The sequence below is a fragment of the Salvelinus namaycush genome, chromosome 12 (assembly GCF_016432855.1).
Source record: "Salvelinus namaycush isolate Seneca chromosome 12, SaNama_1.0, whole genome shotgun sequence".
Taxonomy (NCBI): domain Eukaryota; kingdom Metazoa; phylum Chordata; class Actinopteri; order Salmoniformes; family Salmonidae; genus Salvelinus; species Salvelinus namaycush.
Window position 1 is genome coordinate 43,700,642 of NC_052318.1, and position 27,723 is coordinate 43,728,364.

The 27,723-nt window shown below is 45.2% G+C and overlaps 1 protein-coding gene across 8 annotated transcripts; it reads left to right on the forward strand.

Annotated features, from left to right (window-relative positions):
* The first annotated feature begins 881 nt into the window (after nucleotides 1-881).
* On the forward strand, nucleotides 882-23,283 carry phldb2a (pleckstrin homology-like domain, family B, member 2a). Of its 8 annotated transcripts, none has more exons than XM_039005838.1 (17): nucleotides 882-1,031; nucleotides 3,895-4,012; nucleotides 4,856-5,892; nucleotides 6,539-6,871; nucleotides 10,082-10,222; nucleotides 10,512-10,649; nucleotides 11,199-11,327; nucleotides 11,866-12,132; nucleotides 12,215-12,304; nucleotides 12,503-12,637; nucleotides 12,805-12,904; nucleotides 13,598-13,793; nucleotides 15,002-15,092; nucleotides 15,180-15,326; nucleotides 20,519-20,738; nucleotides 20,957-21,042; nucleotides 21,166-23,283. In XM_039005838.1, the coding sequence occupies exons 1-17, from the start codon at nucleotides 1,014-1,016 to the stop codon at nucleotides 21,304-21,306; spliced, it is 3,387 nt and encodes a 1,128-aa protein (XP_038861766.1). In that variant the 5' UTR covers nucleotides 882-1,013; the 3' UTR covers nucleotides 21,307-23,283. The 8 variants fall into 8 exon arrangements, with proteins under 8 accessions (XP_038861766.1, XP_038861771.1, XP_038861764.1 ...); XM_039005836.1 differs by having other exon boundaries at nucleotides 883-1,031; nucleotides 13,595-13,793; XM_039005837.1 differs by having other exon boundaries at nucleotides 883-1,031; nucleotides 10,085-10,222; nucleotides 13,595-13,793.
* The last annotated feature ends 4,440 nt before the right edge of the window (nucleotides 23,284-27,723 follow it).

Consider the following 27,723-nt stretch of genomic DNA (forward strand, 5'->3'; position numbering starts at 1 on the left):
ACCTCTAGGTCTAGGTCTAGGTCTAGGTCTAGGTCTACCTCTACCTCTACCTCTACCTCTACCTCTACCTCTACCTCTACCTCTACCTCTACCTCTACCTCTACAAAGTTTGCTTCCATTGTTTTCCAAACACAGGACTGGCCTTTTTATCCATACCAAAGGTCTGATTGCAAAGTGAACATTTACGCAATTAGTGTTTGCACATGTGAAGAGTGAAAGTGATAAATTGAGTTAGCTCGTTGAACAGTGTTGCTTTTCATTTGCACAAGAGATTTTAGTTGTGAATATTGTGCCAAAGGTAGAGAATTGTGTGTTGCGTTTTGCCAAATGTTTGATATAGAATTGCAATCTGATTGTAAAGCAAAACATGTACCAGTAGTATTGCAGATTTGGTGTCTGGTTCTGCTAAATGAGATACAGGTGTGGGTCATTGTGCCTCATGGGCCAGTTTTAGTGTGTAAACAATTGGGGGAAGAAAACAAATATTAGTTAGGCCTATATTATAATGTTGTAAGTAATAGTTGTTAGTGTTTGTAGTATCAGTTTACTGTTTTCAAGCAGTCGGTTTGGAAATGGTTCTAGGTTTATAACAGGTAGTGGCTCTTGTTCCTGTAGTTTTGAATGTCCTAGGGGGAACATACAGTGGAATGAAATAAACGTATGCACTGATTAGAGATCTGCGTAATGTAGTGATGTTTTAGACATTGCTATTGGGGCGTGCTTTATCAGCGTGGGTCGATTAGGGTTGCGGTTACAGAACCCCCGTCACCCAGCCCCCTATTGCCCTCTCCACCGTCCCACCAAAGCACCCTCCTCTCCCCCATTTAGCGCGTCTGCGACCACCCAAATCAACCAACCAGATTTGCGTAGTCCGCGGGTTTGGGGCTTCGACTGAGAATGGGGAGGAGCGTCAGAGGAATCAGTCAAGGTAGCAGCAGGCATCGTCTCTGTCCCATTGTCATGCTAATCCGAGGTAGTGGAGTGTTGTCCATCACCAGCGCTCAACAGTTTGAATGAGACAGCACACAAAGGTTAGTTGTCGTCTTCTGAACAAAGAAATCTCAGAAGTTATCAAAAGTTTGGAGAAACCTATCGGTTGCTGCAAGAGACAGAGTAGATGCGCATCTGTTTCACCCAGCGCCGCGTTCTCTCTTATCTTCCAGGAGAATAACCTTTTTTTTTTTTTTTTTTACCAGTCGTTCGGTTCATCTTTCTCGAACTCCGGTTTGTTTCATTGTTCAAATATAGGCATGGTTCAGTTGGGTTACTTGTCTGTGTGAAAGAGTTGCCCGCAAAATAGGCTATATTCTTATTTTATTTTTAAGAATAAATGTATGGATGTTTTCCAGCTGAATTGCTCGGAAAATCAGAGTGCGCTTTCCTTAAGTACTTTTCGTATGGTGGCACCGTTTCCCCGAAGTGGTTTGATAGCCTACTCCTTCGGATTTTTTTATTTTTATTGTAAGCTAATAGGCCTACTTAATTCGAAGGATATGCCGATAATTTGATCACTTGTGTTTGCTGTTTTCTGATATGATTGGGAGATAACAGAAATGCATTGCAGAGTTTAAAGAGAAGTCAAGCTGGCTGCGCATTGGACCCCTAATTATGACACCTCTGCTGCTGAGTAACCAAGTCCTTATCAGTCATTATGTGGCTAATCAACTAGACAAAAAGTTGTACTATTCTCAGAAGGGGCTAAGAATCTGTGAAAGAGTGATTCCCTAAGTCTTGGGTGTTTGGTCATATGAGGTACAGTACCACAACGCCATCCTCTGTAGTATACATATTTTTAATAAGTTGTTACACATGTTTGTTTTGTTTTTTTAGAAAAACGTGTTAGAGGTCTTATCAGTTAGTAATATACAGTGGTGTAAAGTACTTAAGTAAAAATACTTTAAAGTACTACTTAAGTAGTTTTTTGGGGATATCTGTACTTTACTTTACTATTTATATTTTTGACAACATTTACTTTAACTTCACTACATTCCTAAAGAAAATAATGTACTTTTTACTCAATACATTTTACTTGACACCAAAAGTACTCGTTACATGCTTAGCAGGACAGGAAAATGGACCAATTCACACACTTATCAAGACAACACATTGTCATCCCTTCTGCCTCTGATCTGGCGGACTCACTAAACGCATGCATCTTTTGTAAATGACGTCTGAGTGTTGGTGTGTGTCCATGGCTATCCATACATTTAAAAACAAGTAAATGATGCTGTCTGCTTTGCTTAAAAGAAGGAATTTGAAAGTGTATACTTTTACTCTTGATACTTAAGTATATTTGAGCAATTACCCTAAAACCAGAGGGTTTTACTCAAGTAGTATTTTACTTTTACTTGAGTAACTTTCTATGAAGGTATCTATATTTTTACTGAAGTATGACAATTGGGTACTTTTTCCACCACTGGTAATATACAGCCCACTATATTATTACACAAAGTAACCCTAGATCCAGTGTAAGGCTTGTCGTTTAACACACACACAAACATTGAGTAGAACCCACATGTGTAGGAGGCATCCTATGTGAATTGAGATTCCCTGAAGAAAGAAATCCTCTGTCTGTTTTTGCTCTGCCTTGCTGCCCTGTTGTCTGGTGTTGGTTTAAAAGCCCCCTACTCCTCGTATGAGGGAAAGCTGTTTTAGGTGACCAGAGCAGGGCCAACTCATGCTGATGGATTGTGGGTTGTAGCTGATTGTATAAAAGGATCCCCCACTTCCTGAAGAAACCTCCTCTAGCCATCAGCCTGGCGGAGCAGGAAACCTTGGATTATCAGACCCAAAGACTCGTGTGTGCGTACATCTGTACGTGCTTGTGTGTGTTTGGGGGAGGGGAGTAGTACATCTCTGTCAGAGTCTCAGAGAGTAAATATAGCTGAAATCATCAAAGTGTGTACCAGACCGCTCAGTTCAATGACATAGATAAAGGGTAAACAGCATATTGATTCAGGGACAAAGAGCAGCCTTCTCAGCCATCCATTGTTTGCCCACAAAAGTGAGGTGAACTTTGTTTCCATCTGAGATATCATTAATGCTGGAGCCTGAATTCTTTCCCTGGGATCTGTTTTCCTAGCAAGGCTGTCTCGACTCACGTGATCAGAGAGGGAGATCTGACACCCTGGTCTGGACAGGAGGCCGTTGTAAATGCAGTATTCACACAGTTTATTTCAGGCTGAGTTTGATTGGTTTTCTCAGATGTTTTATATTCCCGGGGGGTTGAGACCTCACGTTGTTTGGATAAGAAAATCCAGCAGTTGTATTGGAAGGGGGGGGGGCGGCGCTCAGGGGGCTCTGTGTGGCTGTCCAAGTGGGTGTTTGAGTGAGAAAGACACAGAGGAGAACCAATCAGCAAAAAAGCACAGCCCCCTTTATTATCAACGCATCATGCTGACATGATCAAAACAGCTTTTCCAGACTCTGAAGTCAGGAGGACTTTGAATTAGGCGTCAGCCAGACTACTGTATTCCTACTCTGTAAGGTTTTCTCATTTAGCTGCTCTGCTCCAGACTGTGTTGGAGAACAGAGTGTATTTTGTAGTGTGCTCTATATACTGACTGGTCTGAGGTGTCGTGACAGTATCTTATACTGCTCTCTTCATTAAACAATGTGTTTTATTTGGATATTGATGTAATCGGCGGAAACTCAGTAAAGCTCTGCTCCAAGAAGCATTCTCGTGTGTGTGTGTATTCACGGGTAGGGGAGTTGATTTGAGTTTGAAAATTATTTTAATGGGAAGCTCTGAGGAGTCCATTTTTACATAACCATGTAGTCATTACTGTGTGTGTGTGTGCATGGCTGTGTTCAATATATTCTACAAAGTACTCCCCTGAATGTGTGTGTATTTGTGAGAGAGTGCAGTTCTAACTGTGTTTGTTGTTTTCCCAGGGTACACTCTGTCTAGGTGAATCCAACTTCTTCCACTTTAACCACCCAGAGGAGGCCAGTCGAATGAAGAGCATGCTGCCCCAGAAGAGTCCTGTCACCACAATGGGCTACGGCTCAGGTAGGAACCTCTCTCTCTCTCTCTCTCTCTCTCTCTCCCACAACCCCGAAGACAACACACAACCACTTACCCTCATTTCTCTACTTCCCCCATACCTACTGCAATTCTCCCCTGTTTATCCCCCTTGTCCCCTTGCATGAGGAACCTCCAGATGTGCCAAGGTGTCAGTGTGATTGATGTGTGTTATGGAAGTGGTTCTCAGAGTCCAGAATGTGCTTGTTCTCTGTCTTTCTGCCCGTCTCTCTGACACTGTAGTTATACTCTTCAGCTAAATGATTATGTACACAGCCAAAGTACTTTGGTCAAACTGCCCATGTAAGGTATAAATAAATGGAAGACCACCACATCCTCCGCTATGCAGTGTGAGTTTATCCGCTGCGAAAACAAATGACAGCATGTAAGCGCAGATAAACAAAGTCTGAGGCCAGCCAGCCCAGTTGGCCTCAGAGCATGCAGGGCCCGGTTCTGTGGGAGGAAGGGGTGTGCTGACAGAGGTGCTCAGGGTCCAGGCTGTCCCACAGTGCTAGAAAGTACAAAGGCATTCTGTCCCGTCTTGCTCTGCCAGCATTTTTCCATTTTTAGAAGAAGCTTTCCTTAACCACAGACTCTGTGTTTGGGTTGGGCCCAGAACCGTCTGAGGGGAGTTCTTCGCTGGTTTTTCCCTCCTTAGTCAGCACATTGCAGGGGGCTGATCACTGTTTGGCTATTAGATCCCACTGTCTGATTGCCTCAATCTCTCTCAGCTCAGGTGTTAGGCTTGAAGTAGGGTGTTTATAAGGATGCTCCAAGACCGGATCCTAGATCCACATTAACGGGAGTTCTATTCATCTGATGTTTCCGCAGACTGTGTGAAGACTGAGCACAGCAATGGCAGCTCAGTGGGTGGCACCGTGATGAGAGGCTCCCGTTCGAAGGCGGAGCTGCAGGACTTGATGGAGACTCTGCAGCGCAGGAAGAGTGCTCTGGAGGCTAGCCTGAGGGCCAGCGCAGAATCTACCCGCACCTACCTCAGCCTGCCTCCTCCCAGCCCTGTGTCCCCCACTGCCCACGGGAGCTCCGAGCGCCCCCTCTCCTCCAGAGGCCTCCCCTACATGACCAGCAGCAGCATGCCCCCCTCCCCTCGCCAGGGCGAGCGCCCTCTCAGCCCCAACCCGCCATACACACGCTCACGCCACCAATCACAGGACAGCCTGCTCCTCTCTAACTCCTCTGATGGTCGCCGCCCCCCTGTAGCCAGTTCTATATTGTCCATGTGGAATGGTTCCTCTTCCTATGGGGAGCCTGCCCCCCGCCCACCTCGGGGCCACAGCGGTGCGGCCAGCATGCCCTCCAGCCCTCGTCTAGGCCGCAGGCTATACGCCCAGGGCCGGAACGTGGACAATGGTATGGACCCTGCACCACGTCAGAGGAAGTACTCTACAGGGTCACTCAACGGTCTGGGCTCTACCCACAGCCGCTCTCTACCCCGCCTCCACCGTTCGGCTGACTCCCCGGCTCTGTCCCTGCCACCACGCCGCTCCATGGTCTCCCACCGAGGGGAGAAGGTTTCTGTGTCCTTCTCCTCCAAGTCGAGGCGCAGCCTGTTTTCTCTGGAGCGGCCGCCAGACGTGACTGTGCCAGCCACAGCTAGTGTACCGGGTACTCCCCGCCGGGCCAGCCTGGCCTCTCTGGGCTGTGAGCTGGAGGGAGGGGGCCTGCAGGGCTCCTCACCCTGCCTGGACCTGGGCCTGGGCGAGAGGAGGCTGTCCTTTGGGAAGGGGGGACTGGGGCCGAGATCGAGGAGGGGCAGCATCAGCTCTCTGAATGGGAAGGAGGAGCTGAGAGACTACCACATGCACCAGAGAGATGAGAGGCTCAGAGAACAGGAGGTGCAGAGACTGGTGAGAGAAGCAATTATTTCACTCCTATTCATTATTATTCTGCCATGATAATATCCTGCTTTTATTATTCAGTCTAGAGTTTAATGTAGAAGCTTCTGATTGTGTGACTGCGACACTTGGTTTCATTCTGCCAGTTCATCTGGTCCCCAGTCTCTTCACTAGGCACTGTTATGAAAACATGAAAGTGTTTATGGGGCTTTGATTTCAGCTTCTGTTACTTGAGAAGGCTAATTGGATGTTCTGACTAGTTCTCACCATGTTTCACAAGCCCCCTGTTTAATTGACTGAACACGCACTCAGTCCTGCTGTAAAGAGATGGAAGACATTCAGACTGGTACGCCATAAAACCAGTTGGTCAGACTGGTTAAAACTCCTTTGAACGCTGCGTTCCTCAGAAAATCACTGGATACAATTTTGCACGTCAAAATCCCTTTAAAAATGTGGTTTCTCTGGTTTTATTGTGTTTTTATGGGTTGTTTGATCGTGCTTATGGTTGATCACATGATCACATTGTGTTGACGAAAGACTGTAAATAGATGAAACCACCCATCTACTAAATAATTGGATCCCAGTTTCACAATCTGAGTGGTATATTGGCTGTATACGTGACTGTGTTGACCACTGGTTTCTCCCCGTCTGTGTGTAGGAGCGCCAGCGACTGGAGACCATCCTGAGCCTGTGTACTGAGCTGGGCCGTGTGGAGCGGGACCAGAGAGGCTTGGCCGTCTCCGACCTGCAGAAGATCAACAAGGAGCTGGAGAAGTTGCAGGTGTCTGATGATGAGTCTGTGTTCTCCGACTCCCCTGGCAGCGTCAGCGGCACCGCCCCGGAGAACGGCTTTGGCACCAGACCCGAGGGATACCAGTTGGCAGAGGAGCGGCAGGTCCGCGAGCGCCATCACAGGGATGCCAGGGCTCAGTCACCTGCTCTCAGCCTGCGCAGCAGTGCCCCCTCACCCTCCCCTCGCCACAGAGCCAAGGTAAGGCCTGGGGGACATGTCTTACATTGTCCTGAGACTGGAGGTCTTTCCTTTCTAACCCATTCAACACTCAAACAAGCACTTCAATATACACAGACAAACATGTGGGGCACACATACTCACACACGGAAAAGTGTATAGAAAAAGTGTGTTGGGGGGGTATAAAAAGAAACAAGGAATTCTGGGTATGGGAGTGATTTATCAAAGCATCTGCATGACACAGTATTTCCTGACATAGCTGCGTGTGTTCACCTATGACAGAGTGAATGTAAATACACGCATTACGTTTTTAGTCATTTTAAAGTACCGGTACACTGCATCACGAAACGTATGTGGACACCTCCTCGTCGAACGTCTCATTCCAAAATCATGGGCATTAATATGGAGTTGGTCCCCCCTTTGCTGCTATAACAGCCTCCACTCTTCTGGGAAGATGTTGGAACATTGCTGGGGGGACTTGCTTCCATTCAGCCATAACAGCATTAGTGAGGTGGGGCACTGATGTTGAGCGAATAGCCCTGGTTCGTAGTCGGCGTTCCAATTCATCCCAAAGGTGTTTGATGGGATTGAGGTCAAGGCTCTGTGCAGGCCAGTCAAGTACTTCCACACCGATCTCGACAAACCATTTATGTATGGACCTTGTTTGTGCACGGGTGAATTGACACGCAAACTGTTGCCACAAAGTTAGATTTGTATTTATTTAACCTTTATTTCACTAGGCAAGTCAGTAAAGAACAAATTCTTATTTACAATGACGGCCTGCCCCGGCCAAACTCTAACAACACTGGGCCAATTGTGCACCGCCCTATGGGAATCCCAATCACAACCGGTTGTGATACAGCCTGGAATCAAACCAGGGTCTGTAGTGACGCCTCTAGCACCGAGATGCAGTGCCTTAGACGACTGTGCCACTTGGGAGCCCAGAATGTTGGAAGCACAGAATCATCTAGAATATCATTGTATGCTATAGCGTTAAGATTTCCCTTCACTTGAACTAAGGGGCCTGGCCCGAAACATGAAAAACAGTCCCGAACCATTATTCCTCCTCCACCAAACATTAGTTGGAATTATGCATTAGGGCAGATAGCTTTTCCAGGCATCCGCCAAACCCAGAGTCATCTGTCGGACTACCAGATGGTGAAGCGTGATAAATCACTCCAGAGAACGCGTTTCCACTGCTGCAGAGTCCAATGGCGGCGAGCTTTACACCATGCCGCTTGTGTGCGGCTGCTCAGCCATGGAAACCCATTTAATGAAGCTCCCGACAAACAGTTATTGTGCTGACGTTGCTTCCAGAGGCAGTTTGGATCTCAGTAGTGAGTGTTGCTACGCGCTTCAGCACTCGGCAGTCCCGTTCTGTGAGGATTTGTGGCCTATCACTTTGCGGCTGAGCCGTTGTTGCTCCTAGACGTTTCCACTTCACAATAACAGCACTTACCGTTGAACGGGACAGCTCTAGCAGGGCAGGAATTTGACAAACTGACTTACTGGAGAACTCAGTGACTTTCCAGGAAGGCTATTCTATTGCCAATGTTTGTCTATGGAGATCGCATGGCTATGTGCTCGATTTTATACACCTGTCAGCAACGGGTGTGGCTGAAATAGCCGAATCCACTCATTTGAAGGGGTGTCCACATACTTTTGTATATATAGTGTACACGGAGTTTGTTGTATGATATGTAGATATATATTTATTTTTTTACTCAAACCATCTGTGGGCCGGATTGGACCGGATCGCGGGCCAAACCGGCCTGCAGGCTGTATGTTTGACACCCCGGCATTAGAGGGTATGTGAGTACACAAGGTAGTGGAAACTATGTAGCCCTGTGGGGGTTGAGGTATGCAGCAGTGTTGCTGAAGATATAAGGAGTCCTCCTGATATATACTATACTTTCCCCGTAGGGCTGTATTTAAACACAAAGTACACCTCCACTGGTTCCTCTGTCTTCCACCAGGAGCTTAGTCCGACTCTGCACCTAACCCCAGTCCCAGTTTCAGTCCCAGTGCAACTATTAGAGTTATATTATCGCTGTAAAACTGTGGCATTTTTCCACTCTAGAGCAGTAATGACTTAATGCTGTGTTTGGTTTTAATGGAGTTCTCTGGGGAATAGTTCAGTTACAGCCCTAAGTCAGTTACAGCCCTATCTGAAAGGAGGGGGAGCAGGAAATGACTTTAACCCCAGTGGAATAACTGTGTGTGTGTGTGTGTGTGTGTGTGTGTGTGTGCGCGCGCGCATACGGTGTGAGAAGTATTTCTCCAGATGTTTTCTTTAATATTACAGTACTTACAATACCCAGTACCTGCTTTGTAGCTGATATTAATATTTATACCATTTCAATAGAAAATCATACTACCTTTTTAATTTGGGAGAAAAAAAATATTTGGGGGCCTACTTTATTCCCTGACTACCAGATTAGCATTACATTTCATTGCATGTAGAGAATACATTTCCGATACCATTTGTTACGGCTGAGGCAGACACCCATTAAAGACACAAGTTATTGAACCTCCCAATCCACTCTTCTTCCGACTCACATTCCTAAGCCCTGGCAGTGGAACAGTGGAACAGTTAGTGAAATACCGTCTCTGAAACAGCCCATAAATCGCAGGACTGCGGTCTGCCTGCCACATGAGGTTCAGACCGCTGTCGACCAGCACTACTTTAGGCTCCTATGTGGAGTAGGAATCCGATATTGTAGAGACACATCGTCAGATACAGCATGTGGCTGAATGTGTGTGGATTAGACCTGGGGCTGATGAGAAGGAGCGGGTGTTCTGATTCTGTCTGGTGGCAGCAGCCCTCTCTGACTGATAGAGGAGATGACTACGGCTTGTACACTAGAGTCCTTCTGATGTAGCAGAGTATGAGTAACCCAGTCCCTGTTCTGCTGAAGGACTTGGGTTTCCTCTGCGTTACAGACACGAGGCAGGAGCATTAGGCCACCCCACCATCACTCACAGCAATCTGCGGCAGCTCCAGCTCACCGACGTACTATGGCAACAAATTACAGGATGTGAAGAAAACAAAAACATGTTTTCCCCCCATACCGCTGTGTACAACAGTGGATATCTTTAAACATGAGGCATGATCCTGGCGTGGGCCTTTATAATACTTTAGACATGACATCATTAGAGTGTTGACGGTAACACACATTGTGAGTAGATGCGGTAGTTTGTGGACTAATGATGGTTCTGTAATATCACCAGCAGCAGGCTGCGGAGGATGTGCATCTGAAACAGGAAGTGAGCCGTATTGAGGAGGAGAGGATCCAGGTGCTGAACAACGTAGAGGAGGTGGAGCAGAAGATCAAAGACCTGGACAACCAGATGGAGGAGTCCATCAGAGAGGTATGCAGCGCACGCCATGGGATTGTGAACGGAGCTGCATGCATGCTGGGTGTTTGATGTTTGTGTCAGTGGGAGTTAATGTTGACGTGTGTGTGTGTTTATGAGTTGGAATTCTTTGTGGAGTTAGGAAATGAATGTTTACAGTTGTGGCTGGGTAATGATACTAGTGGGGGTTAGCGCTGGTATCTGGCTTTTGGGAGCAAATTATCTAGAGTTATGGATCATTGTAATTTAAAGTTGCGTCGGTCAGTGGGATAATGTTACCTGTGTGTGTGTGTGTGGTATGCAGATGGAGGTAGAGCGGGCTCTGCTGGAGGGGGAGCAGGTCTCTGAGATGGCTCTGCTACAGAGGGAGAAGGAGGTACTGGACCAACTCAATGAGAAGATTGGCAGCACTGACAAGACTGCCCTCACAGAGAAGTCCCAGGTAAGTGCAGCAGACGTTGTCCAGCCCTGAGTTGGATGCCTTTGCTCTCAGACACAGGGAACGTGAGGGGGAGAGACGGACAGAGAGACAACAGTATGTGGGAGTCGGGATGTCAGTGGTAAGAATCTGACAAGGAGGAATCTACAGTCCACAGGTCTGAATACAGTAGAGCAGTCCAGTCCACAGGTCTGAATACAGTAGAGCAGTCCAGTCCACAGGTCTGAATACAGTAGAGCAGTCCAGTCCACAGGTCTGAATACAGTAGAGCAGTCCAGTCTACAGGTCTGAATACAGTAGAGCAGTCCAGTCCACAGGTCTGAATACAGTAGAGCAGTCCTTCCTCTTTTTTTTTTCTTCTCCATCCCTCCACTTTGTTTCCTCTCTCCCTTCACTAACACTCTCTTTCCTCTCTCTGTTGTGTGTGTGTGCGCATGTGTGCGTGCGCACTTGCGCATATGTTTTAGTGTGTGTATGCATGTGTGCGTGCTTTTGTGTCTGTGCGTATGTGCCTATGCATTTGTGCGTGTGTGTGTGTCCACGACTATGCAGGAGAAAGCCCTGCTCGATGCTGAGAGGGTAAAAGTAGAGAGGCTGGCGGAGCTTGTCTCTGAGCAGAGGACCCAGCTGGACAACTGTCCCGAGGCGCTCAAGGAGCAGCTTCAGCAGCAGCTCTCCAGGGTCAGTAAGACACAACAACAAACTCCTAACTGGTCCCGCGTCCTCCGCAGTTAATATGGCCTCCTTTCTCCCTTTTAACATGTTGTTTCTGCTTCCCTCGCTCCTCCTCCTCGTAATTCACCCTCTTCCATGTGTTTGCTTTTGCGTTCTATTTCTGTGGCGCACATAGAATCCTCCTCTTTGGCCATCCGCTCCCTTTTCTAAATGTCCTCGTATCCCCCCTGCCTCACTCAGACAGCTCCTTTTCTAGTTATTGGTTTCACTTGATGGTCTCTCCCCTATGATTCAGACCGAGATAGCAAAGTAAGGAAAGTGCAGTGACTTGAATGATGTGCTCAGAGAGTAGATGTATGTTGTTATCCAGCTAATGCATTTAACTGGCATTACAGGATAAATGGAGTTCATTCCTGTGGTCTGTTTGTCTGTAAAATGGAAATGTATTTGTATGTCTGTGAGTTTAAATCCTCCACACACTGACCCACTTAAAGCCAGTGCATTCTCTATCTTATATGATGTGCGTGTGTGCGCTGTCTGTCAGGATGTGGAGGTACTGGAGGCTGAGAGGAAGTGGTTTGAAGACCTGGAGTTCCAGCAGCTGGAGAGAGAGAGTCGTCAGGACGAGGAGAAGGAGGGTCGGAACCAGCATTTACTGCGAGAGATAGCAGATTACCAGCGTAGTACTGTCACACGCAAGGAGAGACTCCTGACCCTGAAGAAGCAGTCAACACAGATTACCCAGCAGTCTCAGCGAGAGAAGGACAGCTTTCTGAAAGAGAAGAACAACCTGCTCCTCATGCTTCAGAGGGTAAGAAGGTTTTTGGTTACTGGTTTTGTTTTGTATCTGACTGCCTGCACCGCTGTTTGACTGACAGTCTGTGTGTCTCTAGGAGAGGGAGAACCTGGCCTCGCTGGAGAGGAAGTATGCTGAAGTGACTGGAGGGCAGGCCTTCCCTAACAACCCTGTTGCCATGAAAGAGGTATATTGTACAATTCATTCACTACTCACAGTGCATACTGTATGTCTGACCAGCAGAGGGCAGCTGTGTCTGTACTAAGAGCCCTTCAGTGCATGACTGGAATTCCTAACAACAGAGGAAGTTGCCTTATAAAACCACCACTTTCAATGAATGTAAAGCTTTTATCATTTCCATATGTTTCTGTTCTGGTCTCTGCAGCACTTCCGCTCTCTGGAGGAGAGGAGGCGGGGCAGTAAGGAGAACTCCCACCTCAGTGACAATCTCCGTAAGAGGAGCCAGCAGCCCCTCAGTCACTACAGCAGCTCCACACTGGGCCGCAGCCTGTCCTCTAAGGTGAGCATGGGGGACCAACCTCCCCATTGCACATCATTGAACTATTGATTGTTAATGCCATTGAATGCCAGAGTCCCCTCATCTGATTACTGGAGCTTTGGGTTCGAGAGACACTTACCAGGTCATGATCTCTCTCTCTCTGTTGTGTCTGTCTGTCTACTCTGCAGTCCCACGTGCCCCTGTCCCAGAGCTCCAGCTGTGGTAGTGCCATCCCCCGGGGCCTCTCTGTCTCTCCCAGAGATCTGGAATCTCAACGCCTGCTCAAGGGTGAGCCAAAACATTGTTTTGTGAACACGATATCGGTGTCTACTCAAGTTTTAAACTTCTTTTTAGGTTTTCTTAGTAAGTAAATGATGCCTCTAATGAAGTACTGTCTAGAAGGAAACGGTTAGTTGGAGGAAAGGAAACTTTCTCTTTTGAAGTTTTATTCTGAGGTTTCTTTATTTTCATTGAGCAAAGCCATCGGATTATCTCTGTCTCTCTCTGCCCTTTTCTCTCATCATCCCTGGATTCCCTGCCTCGCTCCCTAACCCTAACCTACTGCCTGTTTCTCACCGCATGCTAGCTACATGCTGCAGGGTTAGACATTTGTAGCTTTCCCTGTCTTGTGTGACCTGGTCCACATTACAGGTCAGTCTGTTAGTTAACACATCCTTTCCTCCAGTTTCCATCAGAATCGGTCTGAGCAGTAATGACATGTTCATGATCCTCTGCTCTGATGATGTTTCCAGCAGGAAGGAACAAGAGACTTTGGAAACAGTTCTGAGAGGGTTGAAAGACCATGCCCATTTCAGTGTTATGAGGGAAATATACTATTTGTGTACCAGCAATGACCTCGGACCAACTGCAATCAAGTTGTGACTGTTAACCAGCAACAAACCTTTTTACATCTTCCATCTAATCTGATAAAAGACTTTAGAAAGAGTATGTCTGTCTGTGTGTCCGTCTGTCTCTCAGCAGGCCACAGCCACCTGTACGTGAGTGAGGACAGACAGAGACTGGTTGACCTGTGTAGCAGGACCGTCTCAGAGTCCAACGTCTTCCTGGAGTCCTTCCACTACGCAGACAACGGCCATGCCTTCGACACGCTCAGCGTGGACAGCTCTGACAGCATGGAGACCAGCATCTCTGCCTGCTCCCCAGACAACATCTCCAGGTGAGAGAGAGAGCGTGAACTGTTCACATAGGACTGTGGTTCAAACAGGACCATTGATAGCTCAATGTGACATTAGTTGAAAATAGCAAATCATTTTTTTTCTAGAGGAGAGCTGGGTGACATGGCCGTAAGAGACATTTTATGAATTAGAGAGATGTGACTCAGCATCATGCCATATGTATGGTTCTTTCCTAATTCTGTGAGGGAGGGCTGAGGGGGAGGGAGGGGTGTGGCTGGTGCAGGAGTGTCAGGTCACAAACACATCTGTGCTCTCAGTGAATTGGCCCGACCACCTGTTAGAGCATTGTGGGAACCCAAACCATCAGTACTGTTACTGTGTCACTGGGATAGTGCCAGGATGCTGAAGCTAATGTAAGTAAAGGGCTTGCTTGTGTGTGTCGGTGCTTGCTCAGGTTGCCTGTTGTAGAGAGGAGGCCGTGTTTGTTCAAACCAAAAGTACTGTGTTGCATCCTTTTTGAGTGAAAAAGTGTGTTGTTTGCGACTTGTGTGTGATTGTTTAATGGCAGTTCTTGTCGGAAGGAATGAGTTGGATGAAATCAGTTCAACTCTCTTGACAAAAGTTGATTATGCACATTGGTTACGCTTGACAACAGACACGTGGTTCTGCAGAGGGTTTGGGATTTTCCATTTGATGTCACGTTCTTCCAAGCGAAACCTATGCGACTCATTCTAAATCTTCACGATAGTCTTGTTACAATGGTAAATCTATATTTCTATCTATCGCTGCCGATGTTGTTTGGGTGTATCGTGATAGTCCTGTACAATCTGTATGTCGTTATACGTTTTGTCGGTGAGGGGGCTGAACAACGTGGCTTCACCAGATGTTGTCCAGCTGTCTCACAGCCAGTTTTACCAGCAGAAGAGGTGTGCTTTCTGCATGTTACTAATCCTGTACACTACACAACAGCTCTGAGAGTTACCACTGGTTTAGTGTGTGAATGTGATCTTGGTCAGTCCGTACATTATTTACAGGACAGAAAAACATGAGAGAGAATGTAATGTCTATACGTTGTACGTAATGGGATTTATGACTGATGCAGAGGTGCAGTGTTAGCGTTAACTTTATAGTAAAGGCCCTAGTCTGGAATTTCACTCACACTTAATCGGTTCCAGGATGGACAGTCCTTTCCTGGTGAGAGTGTGTCCTCTTCCTTGATGTGTGTTTCTGGTTCTCTTTTTTCCAACAGTGCCAGCACATCCAACGTAGCAAAGATTGAAGAGATGGAACGTTTGTTACGAGAGGCCCAGGCTGATAAGAATCGTCTCCTTGAGCACAGGGTAATGAAGCCTTCATAAGCAACCCCATCTCTACCTGTGTGTGTGTGTGTGTGAGAGAGACCATGCTGTAACTATCGTTGTGTGTAGGAGCGTGAGATGGAGGTGCGCAGGCAGGCCCTGGAGGAGGAGCGGCGGAGGAGGGAGGACCTGGAGAAGAGACTGCAGGAGGAGACCAACAGGAGGCAGAAGATGATCGAGAGGGAGGTGAAGCTACGTGAGAAACAGAGGGCACAGGTGGGAGAAATAGAATGGGCCAAGAATCACAATACCAATCATTCTACTTATCAATTTAGAGATTTTTTTTGTATTTTGGTCCCTTAAAAGATGCATTCCGGGATCTTAAGCACAACAAATTTGTAGCATATTGCATGACTTGGATTCGTAACATAAAACACGAAAATCCTTGAATTTTAACCACATTCAACTGAACATAAATCCATCATTTCAAAGCTCACTACATTAAATCATACATTTAAAAGCCCATTTCATAGAGAATGTTAGACAGGACTATATGTCAAGTTACTTTGAAGAGATCGTGGTTGGGTCTAAATAGGCGTTTGGCGATTGGTAGGCAAAATTCATAGTACTTTAACTGCCATTTCCCGAAAAGTCAGACCCTTCCCACAGACCGACACATTTCTCTCAGCTTCAGACGCATCTGCATTCACCACATTTGGTGTAGTTATCCTTAGATATATTCTCTAGACTTGTACAGAGGGAAATGTCGATATCATTTTTCTTACGTTATTCTAGCTAACATTTTCTTTGTGAAAATGCTGGCAAAAATGTATTTTACAGATAGAAAGAATGAAAAAAGGTATTTATCCACAATCTTCTCTGGACATGTCCGGTCCTCTGGAGTGTCTTAACAACATGAAAATGAAAAATGTAGGCTGACTTTATCCTGTGTTCAGAAAAACAGATTTGCGGTATATGCAAATATGCGCATATTTAATGTGTGTATGTATATACACTGCTCCAAAAAATATAGGGAACACTAAAATAACACATCCTAGATCTGAATGAATGAACTATTCTTATTAAATACTTTTTTCTTTACATAGTTGAATGTGCTGACAACAAAATCACACAAAAATGATCAATGGAAATCAAATTTATCAACCCATGGAGGTCTGGATTTGGAGTCACGCTCAAAATTAACCTGTTAGGCTGGCTGGCCCGACACCGGTACACTTATGACAACATCCAGCTCAAGTGCAGGGCGCGAAATTCAAAAGATATTTTTTTTAAATATTTAACTTTCACACATTAACAAGTCCAATACAGCATATGAAAGGTACACATCTTGTGAATCAAGCCAACATGTCCGATTTTTAAAATGTTTTACAGGGAAGACAAAATATGTAAATCTATTAGCTAACCACGTTAGCAAAAGACACCACTTTTCTAACTCCATCAGTTTCTTACTCCATCACTAGCTATCACAAATTCGACCAAATAAAGAAATAAATAGCCACTAACCAAGAAAAAACTTCATCAGATGACAGTCTGATAACATATTTATGTATAGCATATGTTTTGTTCGAAAAATGTGCATATTTCAGGTATAAATCATAGTTTACATTTCAGCTACAATCAGAAATTGCACCGAAAGCAGCCATAATATTTACAGACACCAACGTCAAATACCTAATTACTCATCATAAAACATTTCTGAAAAATACATAGTGTACAGTAAATGAAAGACAGGCATCTTGTGATGCCAGACAATATTTCCGATTTATTAAGTGTTTTACAGCGAAAACAAAATGTAGCGTTATATTAGCTTAGCTTAGCACAATAGAAACACTTGGGCGCCGGCGACTACGACAGATATATGAAATAACATCATAAATTGGGTCTTACTTTTGCTGATCTTTCATCAGAATGTTGAACAAGGTGTCCTTTGTCTAGATGAGTCGTTGTTTGGATTCAGAATGGCAACTTTCCCTCTTCATTTAGCATGGGCACTAGCCGAGTGCTACATATCTCTCCAACGTAAACAAAGTCACAGAACGGAACACGGCAAAACTCCCGAAAAAATTTCAATAATCTGATTAAACTATATTGAAAAAACATACATTACGATGATATGGTCACATGTATCAAATAAAATCCGAGCCGGAGATAGTTGTCATCCATTACGGCAGCAAAACAGAAGGCAATCCCACTTCCAAGTCGCGCGCTTCAGAGTACCGGAAGTGGACGGTCACGTCAAAGAAATAGCTTTTATTCCACCCCAGACCAAGATAAACACAAAATTTCTTCTCTCACATCATCTTGACACCCAGAGGAAGGCGTATGGAGTGTACGTAGACTCCTACGTGTCATGACCATGTATAGGCAGGAAGTTGAACAGAGCATATATTTCTGACATTCTACTTCCTGGTCAGGGAAAGTGCTGCCAAATGAGTTCTGTTTCACTCAGAGAAATAATTCCAACGGTTTTAGAAACTAGAGAGTGTTTTCTATCCAATAGTAATAATAATATCCATATTGTACAAGCAAGAATTGAGTACGAGGCCGTTTGAAATGGGCACGATTTCACTGGCTACTCAATACTTTCCCTTGCAGCCATAAGAAGTTTAAAGTGGAAAACCACACTACAGGCTGATCCAACTTTGATGTAATGTCCTTAAAACAAGTCAAAATGAGGCTCAGTAGTGTGTGTGGCCTCCACGTGCCTGTATGACCTCCCTACAACGCCTGGGCATGCTCCTGATGAGGTGGAGGATGGTCTCCTGAGGGATCTCCTCCCAGACCTGGACTAAAGCATCCGCCAACTCCTGGACAGTCTGTGGTGCAACGTGGCGTTGGTGGATGGAGCGAGACATGATGTCCCAGATGTGCTCAATTGGATTCAGGTCTGGGGAACGGGCGGGCCAGTCCATAGTATCAATGCCTTCCTCTTGCAGGAACTGCTGACACACTCCAGCCACATGAGGTCTAGCATTGTCTTGCATTAGGAGGAACCCAGGGCCAACCGCACCAGCATATGGTCTCACAAGGGGTCTGAGGATCTCATCTCGGTAACTAATGGCAGTCAGGCTACCTCTGGCGAGCCCATGGAGGGCTGTGCGGCCCCCCAAAGAAATGCCACCCCACACCATGACTGACCCACCACCAAACCGGTCATGCTGGAGGATGTTGCAGGCAGCAGAACGTTCTCCACGGCGTCTCCAGACTGTCACGTCTGTCACATGTGCTCAGTGTGAACCTGCTTTCATCTGTGAAGAGCACAGGGCGCCAGTGGCGAATTTGCCAATCTTGGTGTTCTCTGGCAAATGCCAAACGTCCTGCACAGTGTTGGGCTGTAAGCACAACCCCCACCTGTGGACGTCGGGCCCTCAAACCACCCTCATGGAGTCTGTTTCTGACCGTTTGAGCAGACACATGCACATTTGTGGCCTGCTGGAGGTCATTTTGAGGGGCTCTGGCAGTGCTCCTTCTGCTCCTTCTTGCACAAAGGCGGAGGTAGTGGTACTGCTGCTGAGTTGTTGCCCTCCTACGGCCTCCTCCACGTCTCCTGATGTACTGGCATGTCTCCTGGTAGCGCGTCCATGCTCTGGACACTACGCTGACAGACACAGCAAACCTTCTTGCCACAGCTCACATTGATGTGCCATCCTGGATGAGCTGCACTACCTGAGCCACTTGTGTGGGTTGTAGACTCCGTCTCATGCTACCACTAGAGTGAAAGCACCGCCAGCATTCAAAAGTGACCAAAACATCAGCCAGGAAGCATAGGAACTGAGAAGTGGTCTGTGGTCACCACCTGCAGAACCACTCCTTTATTGGGGGTGTCTTGCTAATTGCCTATAATTTCCACCTGTTGTCTATTCCATTTACACAACAGCATGTGAAATTTATTGTCAGTGTTGCTTCCTTAGTGGACAGTTTGATTTCACAGAAGTGTGATTGACTTGGAGTTACATTGTGTTGTTTAAGTGTTCCCTTTATTTTTTTGAGCAGTGTGTGTATATATATATATATATATATATATATATATGTGTCCTCTGTTGCATATTTTTATATTTCAGAAAAGTAGTAATATAGGGTAACCAGCCTGTCCCCAGAAATGTCCCTGATTAGCCCTTAAAAAGATAAAAGCTATTTCTCACATAGATGCACATCTTAAATCAGGTTACGTACTCTAAAAATAAAGTTCCTGAAGTATCCTTTTGAGGTTCTTCAAACTGTGGGGGAACCCCTATAAGTACTTTGAATAACCCTTTCAAAAGGGTTCTTTTAAAGAACCACTTTTAATGGATCCTCCAATAACCTTTTTGAAGAACCTTTTGGGGTTAATTTTTTAACCACCCCCTCCCCATTTATTATTAATAATACGCATAACAATAACACAATATTTTAGTTCTCAGTGTTTTTATTAGGATTTTAGTGGCAAAGCAGAATAAAAAAATCACAATATGAGGTGAACTCCAAGCAGAACCCCAAGTCCAATGGTTATATCCTCTGGCTTGTTGATGTTGATGTTCTCCGTATCCATAGCCAGAATGATTTTGCATGGTGATCGAACAGGTTTCCTGTTATATTCATCAGAGGTGTAGGGAGGGTGAAGTCTGTGAATCCCAAAAATAGTAATTATACAGATGTTTAACAAAACATGCACACGACAGAATTCATACTTTGGTTTTTGTGGTGAATGTGAATGAATAAAAACTGTTTTGATAATGGTTTTCATACACACACCTTGTCCATAATGTAGAGGCCTATGGGACTTTCATTGACGAGGTATGGGAGGAGGATGGTAATTGTGATCTGCATTACATACCAATACCAATTTACATACCTTTTTGTATGCCTCCTTGTCTGTATACCTGCAGACAGAGAAAAGTGAGCAGTTCAGTCATCTGCACCCAATACAGCTAGCCTTCAACACATTCTTATAGTCTACTCTAACCTCTTTGTTGACTGATATCCATTGAATTGCGTCCATCTTCTGTTTTAGAAAGATTTGCACAAATATGAAAAGATAGCTGGTATCATCATAAAACAATATACATTGAGATCATACAAGGGACAAATCTTACCTTAAATTGAAGAGATCTTTACATTGTTCAGTTGTGTCTCCACCTGCTGTCCTTTCAAATCCAAACGTTTCAGTTGGGCAGTTAGGTTCCTGCAAGAACCCCCTCCTATGGGGATCTTAATCGGGATCCCTTGTTGAACCCCACATTTAGTTTGTGTAGTTATTGGTTTTGTCTACATTCAACTGGTAAGAGATCATTGTGATATGAATAGGGGGGAGAATATTACCCTATTAGGTTGGTGTGTCTGGCCTTAAATAGACAAGATTCAAGACAATTTGAAATAAAAATGTTGAGCAGATCTTCAACGTGATTGTAGCTGTTAACCGTTGGCTCAACACAGACTAGACACCTGTGACCCCTGACCCTTGTCCCCAGGCCCGGCCGATGACACGCTACCTACCTCAGAGGAAGGATGACTTTGACCTCCATGGTCACATCGAGGCAGCTGGACACAACCCAGACAACTGCTACCACCTGGCCATCACCGATAAAACCTGCAGAGGGTTCCTGGTCAAGATGGGTGGCAAGATCAAGACCTGGAAGAAACGCTGGTTTGTCTTCGACCGGAACCGCAGGACACTGGCCTACTACGCAGGTGATTAGAACTTCTATTCTCTCTCTTTCTCCCTCTTCTCTGTCTGTTGCAGCTGTAATTGGTAGATCAATCAGAGCGCTGAAAGAAAAGCAGAAACGATATCGTCGTCAGGCTATGCTGCTTTGCTCTGGAAATCTAGGAAGTGCTTTGATTTATGTCATGTTTTTGTTTCACCGCCCATAAACATAGTCATTCCAACGCTATGTGCTCTGTTCCAGACAAACACGAGGCCAAGATGAAAGGAGTCATCTACTTCCAAGCCATAGAAGAGGTTTACTATGATCATTTAAAGAATGCACACAAGGTAAGGTACAAATTATTTACACGTTTAAAGTATCTAGTATCCTTGTTTTAAGGTAAGAAGCACCATTTGTCTTAAACTAGACTTGACATTGTTTTTTTTTCTCCCTCTCTTGCACCCTCACAGAGCCCGAACCCATCGCTGACGTTCAGCGTGAAGACCCATGACAGGGTGTACTACATGGTGTCTCCCTCCCCTGAGGCCATGCGCATCTGGATGGACGTCATCGTCACCGGGGCTGAAGGATACATGCATTTCATGGTCTGAACCCCCCCCCCCCCCCCCCCTCAGGAGCTCTTACCACATTCTGACCACAGACTCTCAGTTGACAAATCAACAAGAAATATCCTCTCCTCCAGTTCCATCGCTGCCTCAAAGACAAAGCAATGTGACTGGTCAGGATTGAGAATCTGTGACCCGAGCACAATACCCTCCTGGTTTATACCTTTACAACCACTTTCATTTCGGTCTCACTTCAGTGAGCCCGCCTCTCTCCTCCTTCTCCGGGACTGATGTGATGGTAATCTGATACTTCAGTTTGGCAGGGAATTACTTCCTCTGGAGGATTAGGTGCCCAGTGTTGCTTGTTCATTTGGAAATGACAATCTAGGAAGATTCGAATACGTTTTATGTGTGAGAAGCCTTTTGGCACAATCACATGGTTTACCCTCATGATATTTTGGGACCGTTAATGACCCCGAGTCGCTGTCTAGGGTGTATTATGCAGTCTGATAGGCTAACAGTGTACTAGAGGTTATTGTCTCGTCCTTTTCATCATCCAAGTTGAGCCGGCTGTTGATTGGTCAACCAAAAGCTCTCCATCTGTTTTCCTTCCAGCTGGACAGTCTCTTTTTCTCCCCCTCATGTGTCAAACCTTCTGGGGGACTGTCTAGCATCTGCACAGACTGAGAGGACAATGGCGCCCTCCATTGTAAAAGCCAAGGTGATGCACATAACTGATATGCATCTTTTGTACCTTACTGTTGCTCAGGAACGTGGGGTCAACAGGGGAAATCCTAAAACGACGGAGACTTGAAGGGTTTGAAAAGTACCTCTCTCATCACTATGTACCAAAGACATACTTATTTGTATGTAAATCATGTAAATGGAACCTAAAGGTTCTGCGAAGGAATACTTACAGGGTGTGGAAGGCGTTGACGATCTGTGTGCATGTATATACATTTAGTGTGCGCCACACAGCTAAATAAGTTGGCAAAAACATTCCAGGGCACTTAAAATACTAGTTTAAAAAAAAATGTCTTAATGGAACATGGCATTGTATATTGTGCCTTTATGTAAGTCCGTCTTATGACAGGTTGTGTAATATCAGGCTACCAGTGGGCTGGGTGCAGCTCCCCTACCCAATGAATGGGCTCATTAATTTCGGGAAAGTTTTAGAAGGCCTTGCATTGCTCCTATTGTAAAGCACCATGTGATATTGGATGTCATTGATGTCCTTAGCAGTTGGTCTGTTTTTAGTTATTACACAGTCGCTGTAAGACCTGTGTAGCGCTATAATAGTTACTGCTTTTAAAATGACTTTTTTGAGGTCACAAATAATGGAACATGTATTTATATTGGTTTAATTGTATCTGCTCTTTTTTTTGTTTGACATATCTAAATATGTGTCAGTAGTATGTGCATGTTGAACATACAAATCAGCCATTTGTGTTAAACCAAAGAGCAAAGCAATCTCCAGTGTTCTGGAATGATTATACTGAAGTTAAAATAGAAAAGAAAAATGTGATTCTACTTATTTGACCCAGTTATCTTAGCTGATGTATTTTTAATTACTGTGATCAAAAATGTATTATTCTTTTAAGATCCAATGATACTGAAATGGCTCCCTCACTCACTGTGAGCTCATAGGTAGCAAGTAGTTACATGGTCAATGAGGTTACTGGGAGAGTGCACACGAGACCAAAGGGCCTTCTCTGACAGTGTTGAGGTGACAGTTGATTAGCTCATAGGACATTTTTCACAGTGTTATGAAGGGGACTGACTAGCTCTTTGTGACCAGTTGACCTGTCAAGCAGGAACCCTCATGCTCGGCCTGTGTGACTACACAGTATGGACACACTTCAAGTATTTTCCATATGTGTACCAAGGAAACAATCACTTTTTTATGCATTTTAAATATATATACATTTGGTATTTTTATATGAACAGTGCTAATTCAAATGTTATTTTTAATCCTGCATGTTTTTTTTATACAAATGTAAGAATAAATCATATACGTTTACTAATTTGTTTCATGTTACTATTTCTATTCCAGTATATTTATGTTTCAATACTAAATATATTGTAACCGGGTAAATATTCAACATGTAATGTTTTGTTGTATATTGTAGATTATACAGTGAAGCCGGTTAGTTATGATGATATATCAAATGCCACTGTCACAGGTGTTACATTGCTTTTACACTAGCTAACTATGCCGTTCAACAGCAGTCTTCTTAACTCATGTGAATGGGTGACCTAATTTGCACACTCCTACATGGCCAAGAATATCCATCTGGTGCACACTAATTAGACAATTTCTCTCTGCTTAACCACATACAGATAATACATGAGGAATTAGGGAATGATTGGCTGCTTTTTTTACTGATTTTTGTGGGGGATGGAGATTGGGCAGGGGTAGTCTGCAGAATGTACCCAGACAGAGACCACACCAATCAGACAAGACTGACTCAGTTTTTCTTCACTGCACAAACTAGATGTATCCTTTTTTTAACATTTATATTTTGTATTTAAAATGTGCAGGTACAGTTGTTATACTATTATGCAATATTAAGCAAACTGACACATTTGAAGTGATAAACTAGGTGGTTCGAGCCCTGAATGCTGATTGGCTGAAAGCCGTGGGATATCAGACAGTTTACCACGGGTATGACAAAACATGTATTTTTACTGCTCTTATTACGTTGGTAACCAGTTTATAATAGCAATAAGGCACCTCGGATGTTTGTGGTATATTGCCAATATATCACGGCTAAAGACTGTATACAGGCAGGACGCATTGCGCCACACACCCTCAGGCTTTATTGCTTAAATATACATCCAAGCATTGTAAGATGCATAATATTACAGAAATCATCCTATTCATGTGTTCATAAATGGGATGAGTGTGCACGTTGGGGCCCTTATTCATTAATCGGACCCCCCCCACTCACCAAGCCCTTTCATTGGTTGACCTAGTAGGGTTGGCATGGAGACACTGTAAATTAAGCATGCTAAATTAGGTTCTAAAGGAGCTCATCCTTTCTTTTGAGGCAGAGGCAGACAAACACACACACAGACGTTACTCTGAATTACCCAAGTGCATTGTGGGGATGGTAATTTGTGTAACATATCTGGGGCAGGAGGCGGTTTGGTTTGTAGAAGCCCATGGCTGCATTGGCTTTAGCTGGTTGAGAATGAAATGATGACCAACACTAGAGAAAGCAGCAAGAGTCAGCTTTATGTTCCTGACGGTACAGCCTGATAGAATCTGCATGTCTTATACCATACTAAAACACATTGTTTATCGTCATAGTATTCAACATGTCAGCAACGTGACTGATAATCCATGTTGAATAATAAGCAATACAGGGTATCGTTAAGAGCATTCTTTAAATGTGCATTATGCGCTTGCATAGACATGTCTTGTATAAGCATAACACGGCATAGATTCATCTGTTTCCTGTGTAATTCTCACAGATAATCTCATCTCCAATTTCAGGCTTTATGTCACATACATAATGCAGCTTATCACTGACATTATAAACCATCCCTCACCTTTGGTAATATCATCAAATCAAATTGTATTTGTCACATGCGTCGAATATCTTACCTTACCGTGAAATGCTTACTTACAAGCCCTCAACCAACAATGCAGTTTTAAGAAAAATAAGAGTTAAGAAAATATTTTTAACCTCCCGGGTGGCGCAGTGGTCTAGGGCAATGCATCGCAGTGAGTCTCTGGGTTCGCGCCCAGGCTGGGCTGGGTTCGCGCCCAGGCTCTGTCGCAGCCGGCCGCAACCGGGAGGTCCGTGGGGCGACGCACAATTGGCATAGCGTCGTCCGGGTTAGGGAGGGTTTGGCCGGTAGGGATATCCTTGTCTCAGTATGTAAAATGTAATAAAATGTATGCACTCTACTGTAAGTCGCTCTGGATAAGAGCGTCTGCTAAATGACTAAAATGTAATGTAAAAAATGTATTTACTATACAAACTAAAGTTTAAAAAAATAAAAGAGCAACAATAAAATAATAACGAGGCTATATACAGGGGGTACCGGTACCGAGTCAATGTGTAGGGGTACAGGTTAGTCGAGGTTATTGAGGTAATATGTACATGTAGGTAGGGGTAAGTGACTATGCAGAGATAATAAACAGCGAGTAGCAGCAGCGTAAACAAGGGGGGGAGGGGTAATGCAAATAGTCCGGGTAGCCATTTGATTAGCTATTCAGCAGTCTTATGTCTTGGGGGTAGAAGTTGTTAAGAAGCATTTTGCACCTAGACGTGGCGCTCCGGTACCGCTTCCCGTGCGGTAGCAGAGAGAACAGTCTATGACTAGGGTGGCTGGAGTGTTTGGCAATTCTTAGGGCCTTCCTCTGACACCGCCTGGTATAGAGGTCCTGGGTGGCAGGAAGCTTGGCCCAAGTGATGTACTGGGCCGAACGCACTACCCTCTGTAGTGCCTTGCGGTTGGAGGCCGAGCAGTTGCCATACCAGACGGTGATGCAACCAGTCAGGATGCTCTCGATGGTGCAGCTGTAGAACTTTTTGAGGATCTGAGGACCTATGCCAAATCTTTTCAGTCTCCTGAGGGGGAATAGGTGTGTTCGTGCCCTCTATATGACTGTCTTGGTGTGTTTGGACTATGATAGTTTGTTGGTGATATGGACACCAAGGAACTTGAAGCGCTCAACCTGCTCCGCTACAGCCCCGTCGATGAGAATGGGGACGTACTCGGCCCTCCTTTTCCTGTAGTCCACGATCATCTCCTTTGTCTTGATCACGTTGAGGGAGAGGTTATTCTCTGACCTCCTCCCTATAGGCTGTCTCATCGTTGTTGGTGATCAGGCCTACCACTGTTGTGTTGTCGGCAAACTTAATGATGGTGTTGGAGTCGTGCTTGGCCACGTAATGTCATCCATCTGTCCCAGTGTCATGTATACATACCTGCTGGAGAAACAGACTGGAGAAACACTACTACAGAGATGCAAAATTTACTGCTCAGTGCTCATTATAATCCTAGATTTTTCATGGCCCATATGATCCACATTTTCACACTTCTCTCCCTGCAGTGAAATCCATTATTATCCCTCAGTAATGCTTCTATTGTCTCTGTGCCTGGCCTCTAACCACCCTGCTCCACATAGCTCTACCACTATTGACTACTCCTTCCTACCCTACACCATCCCTAGTCTATCGCTACCAGTCTGCCACCGTAGAGGTTCCATGTTCCTATCTATTATCCTGAACGACTTACAGTTAATCCCCCCCCCAGCCTCCACCATGTCCTCCTGCGTGCCTCATAAATATATAGAGCCTGGGGGTATTGTTCTTTTAGCAGGGAGAGATGTTTTCACAGTCCTGATGTCTAATTCAGCATATGATGCGGTGAAGTCCTCGTGTTTTTCCTGCGCAACGTCGACTGCTCTCCTCTGCTCAGGGCCTCTGGCTTCACTTAGTGAACAGAGCTGTGTTTGTGCAGCTTGCGTCGTGCGTCGTGCTTCATCTATAAATATCGATTACTTGCTAAACGGCCAGCCCCCCATCACCAGCCCACCCCACTTCCCCGTGACTGAGTTGGATCAAATCAGCCCCCAAACCCTTCCCTGTGACTCACGTTGGCTCCTTCACCCTCACTAGGGTCTGTACAGCCTGGTTCCTCTTTTAATTTTATGCCCATGATGATGAGAGTGTTACCATAGCACATAGAGTACGTGTGAACCTAACCGTAGTTAACTACCACCGAGAGATTACAGAGAGTACGTATTGTGGCCCGTTAAACCGTGACGACGTAAACGTCACAGCGAAGATCGTGGTAAAGAACATTAAGCCCATCCAGAAGTGATGCCGCTGAAATGACAATAGCTGTAACGGCTGTTCTCCTCCTCTTCGTCCGAAGAGGAGGAGTAGAGATCAGACCAACATGCAGCGGGTTTAGAAAACATAATGAATTTATTAACTGACGAATACGAACACGAAACAACACTTGGAATAATTACAAAATAACAAAACGAACGAAGACAGACCTGCACTAGAGAACTTACAAATAACACGAAGAACGTACGAACAGGTATAGACTACAAACCAAAACGCTACAGTCCCGTGTGGTACGAACATACATACAGACACGGAAGACAATCACCCACAAACAAACAGTGAGAACAACCTACCTTAATATGACTCTCAATCAGAGGAAACGTCAAACACCTGCCTCTAATTGAGAGCCATACCAGGCAACCCAAAACCAACATAGAAACAGAAAACATAGACTGCCCACCCAAAACTCACGCCCTGACCATCAAACACATACAAAACAACAGAAAACAGGTCAGGAACGTGACAGAACCCCCCCCTCAAGGTGCGAACTCCGGGCGCACCCCTAAAACTCAAGGGGAGGGTCTGGGTGGGCATCTGTCCGCGGTGGCGGCTCCGGCGGTGGACGAGGACACCACTCCACCACTGTCTT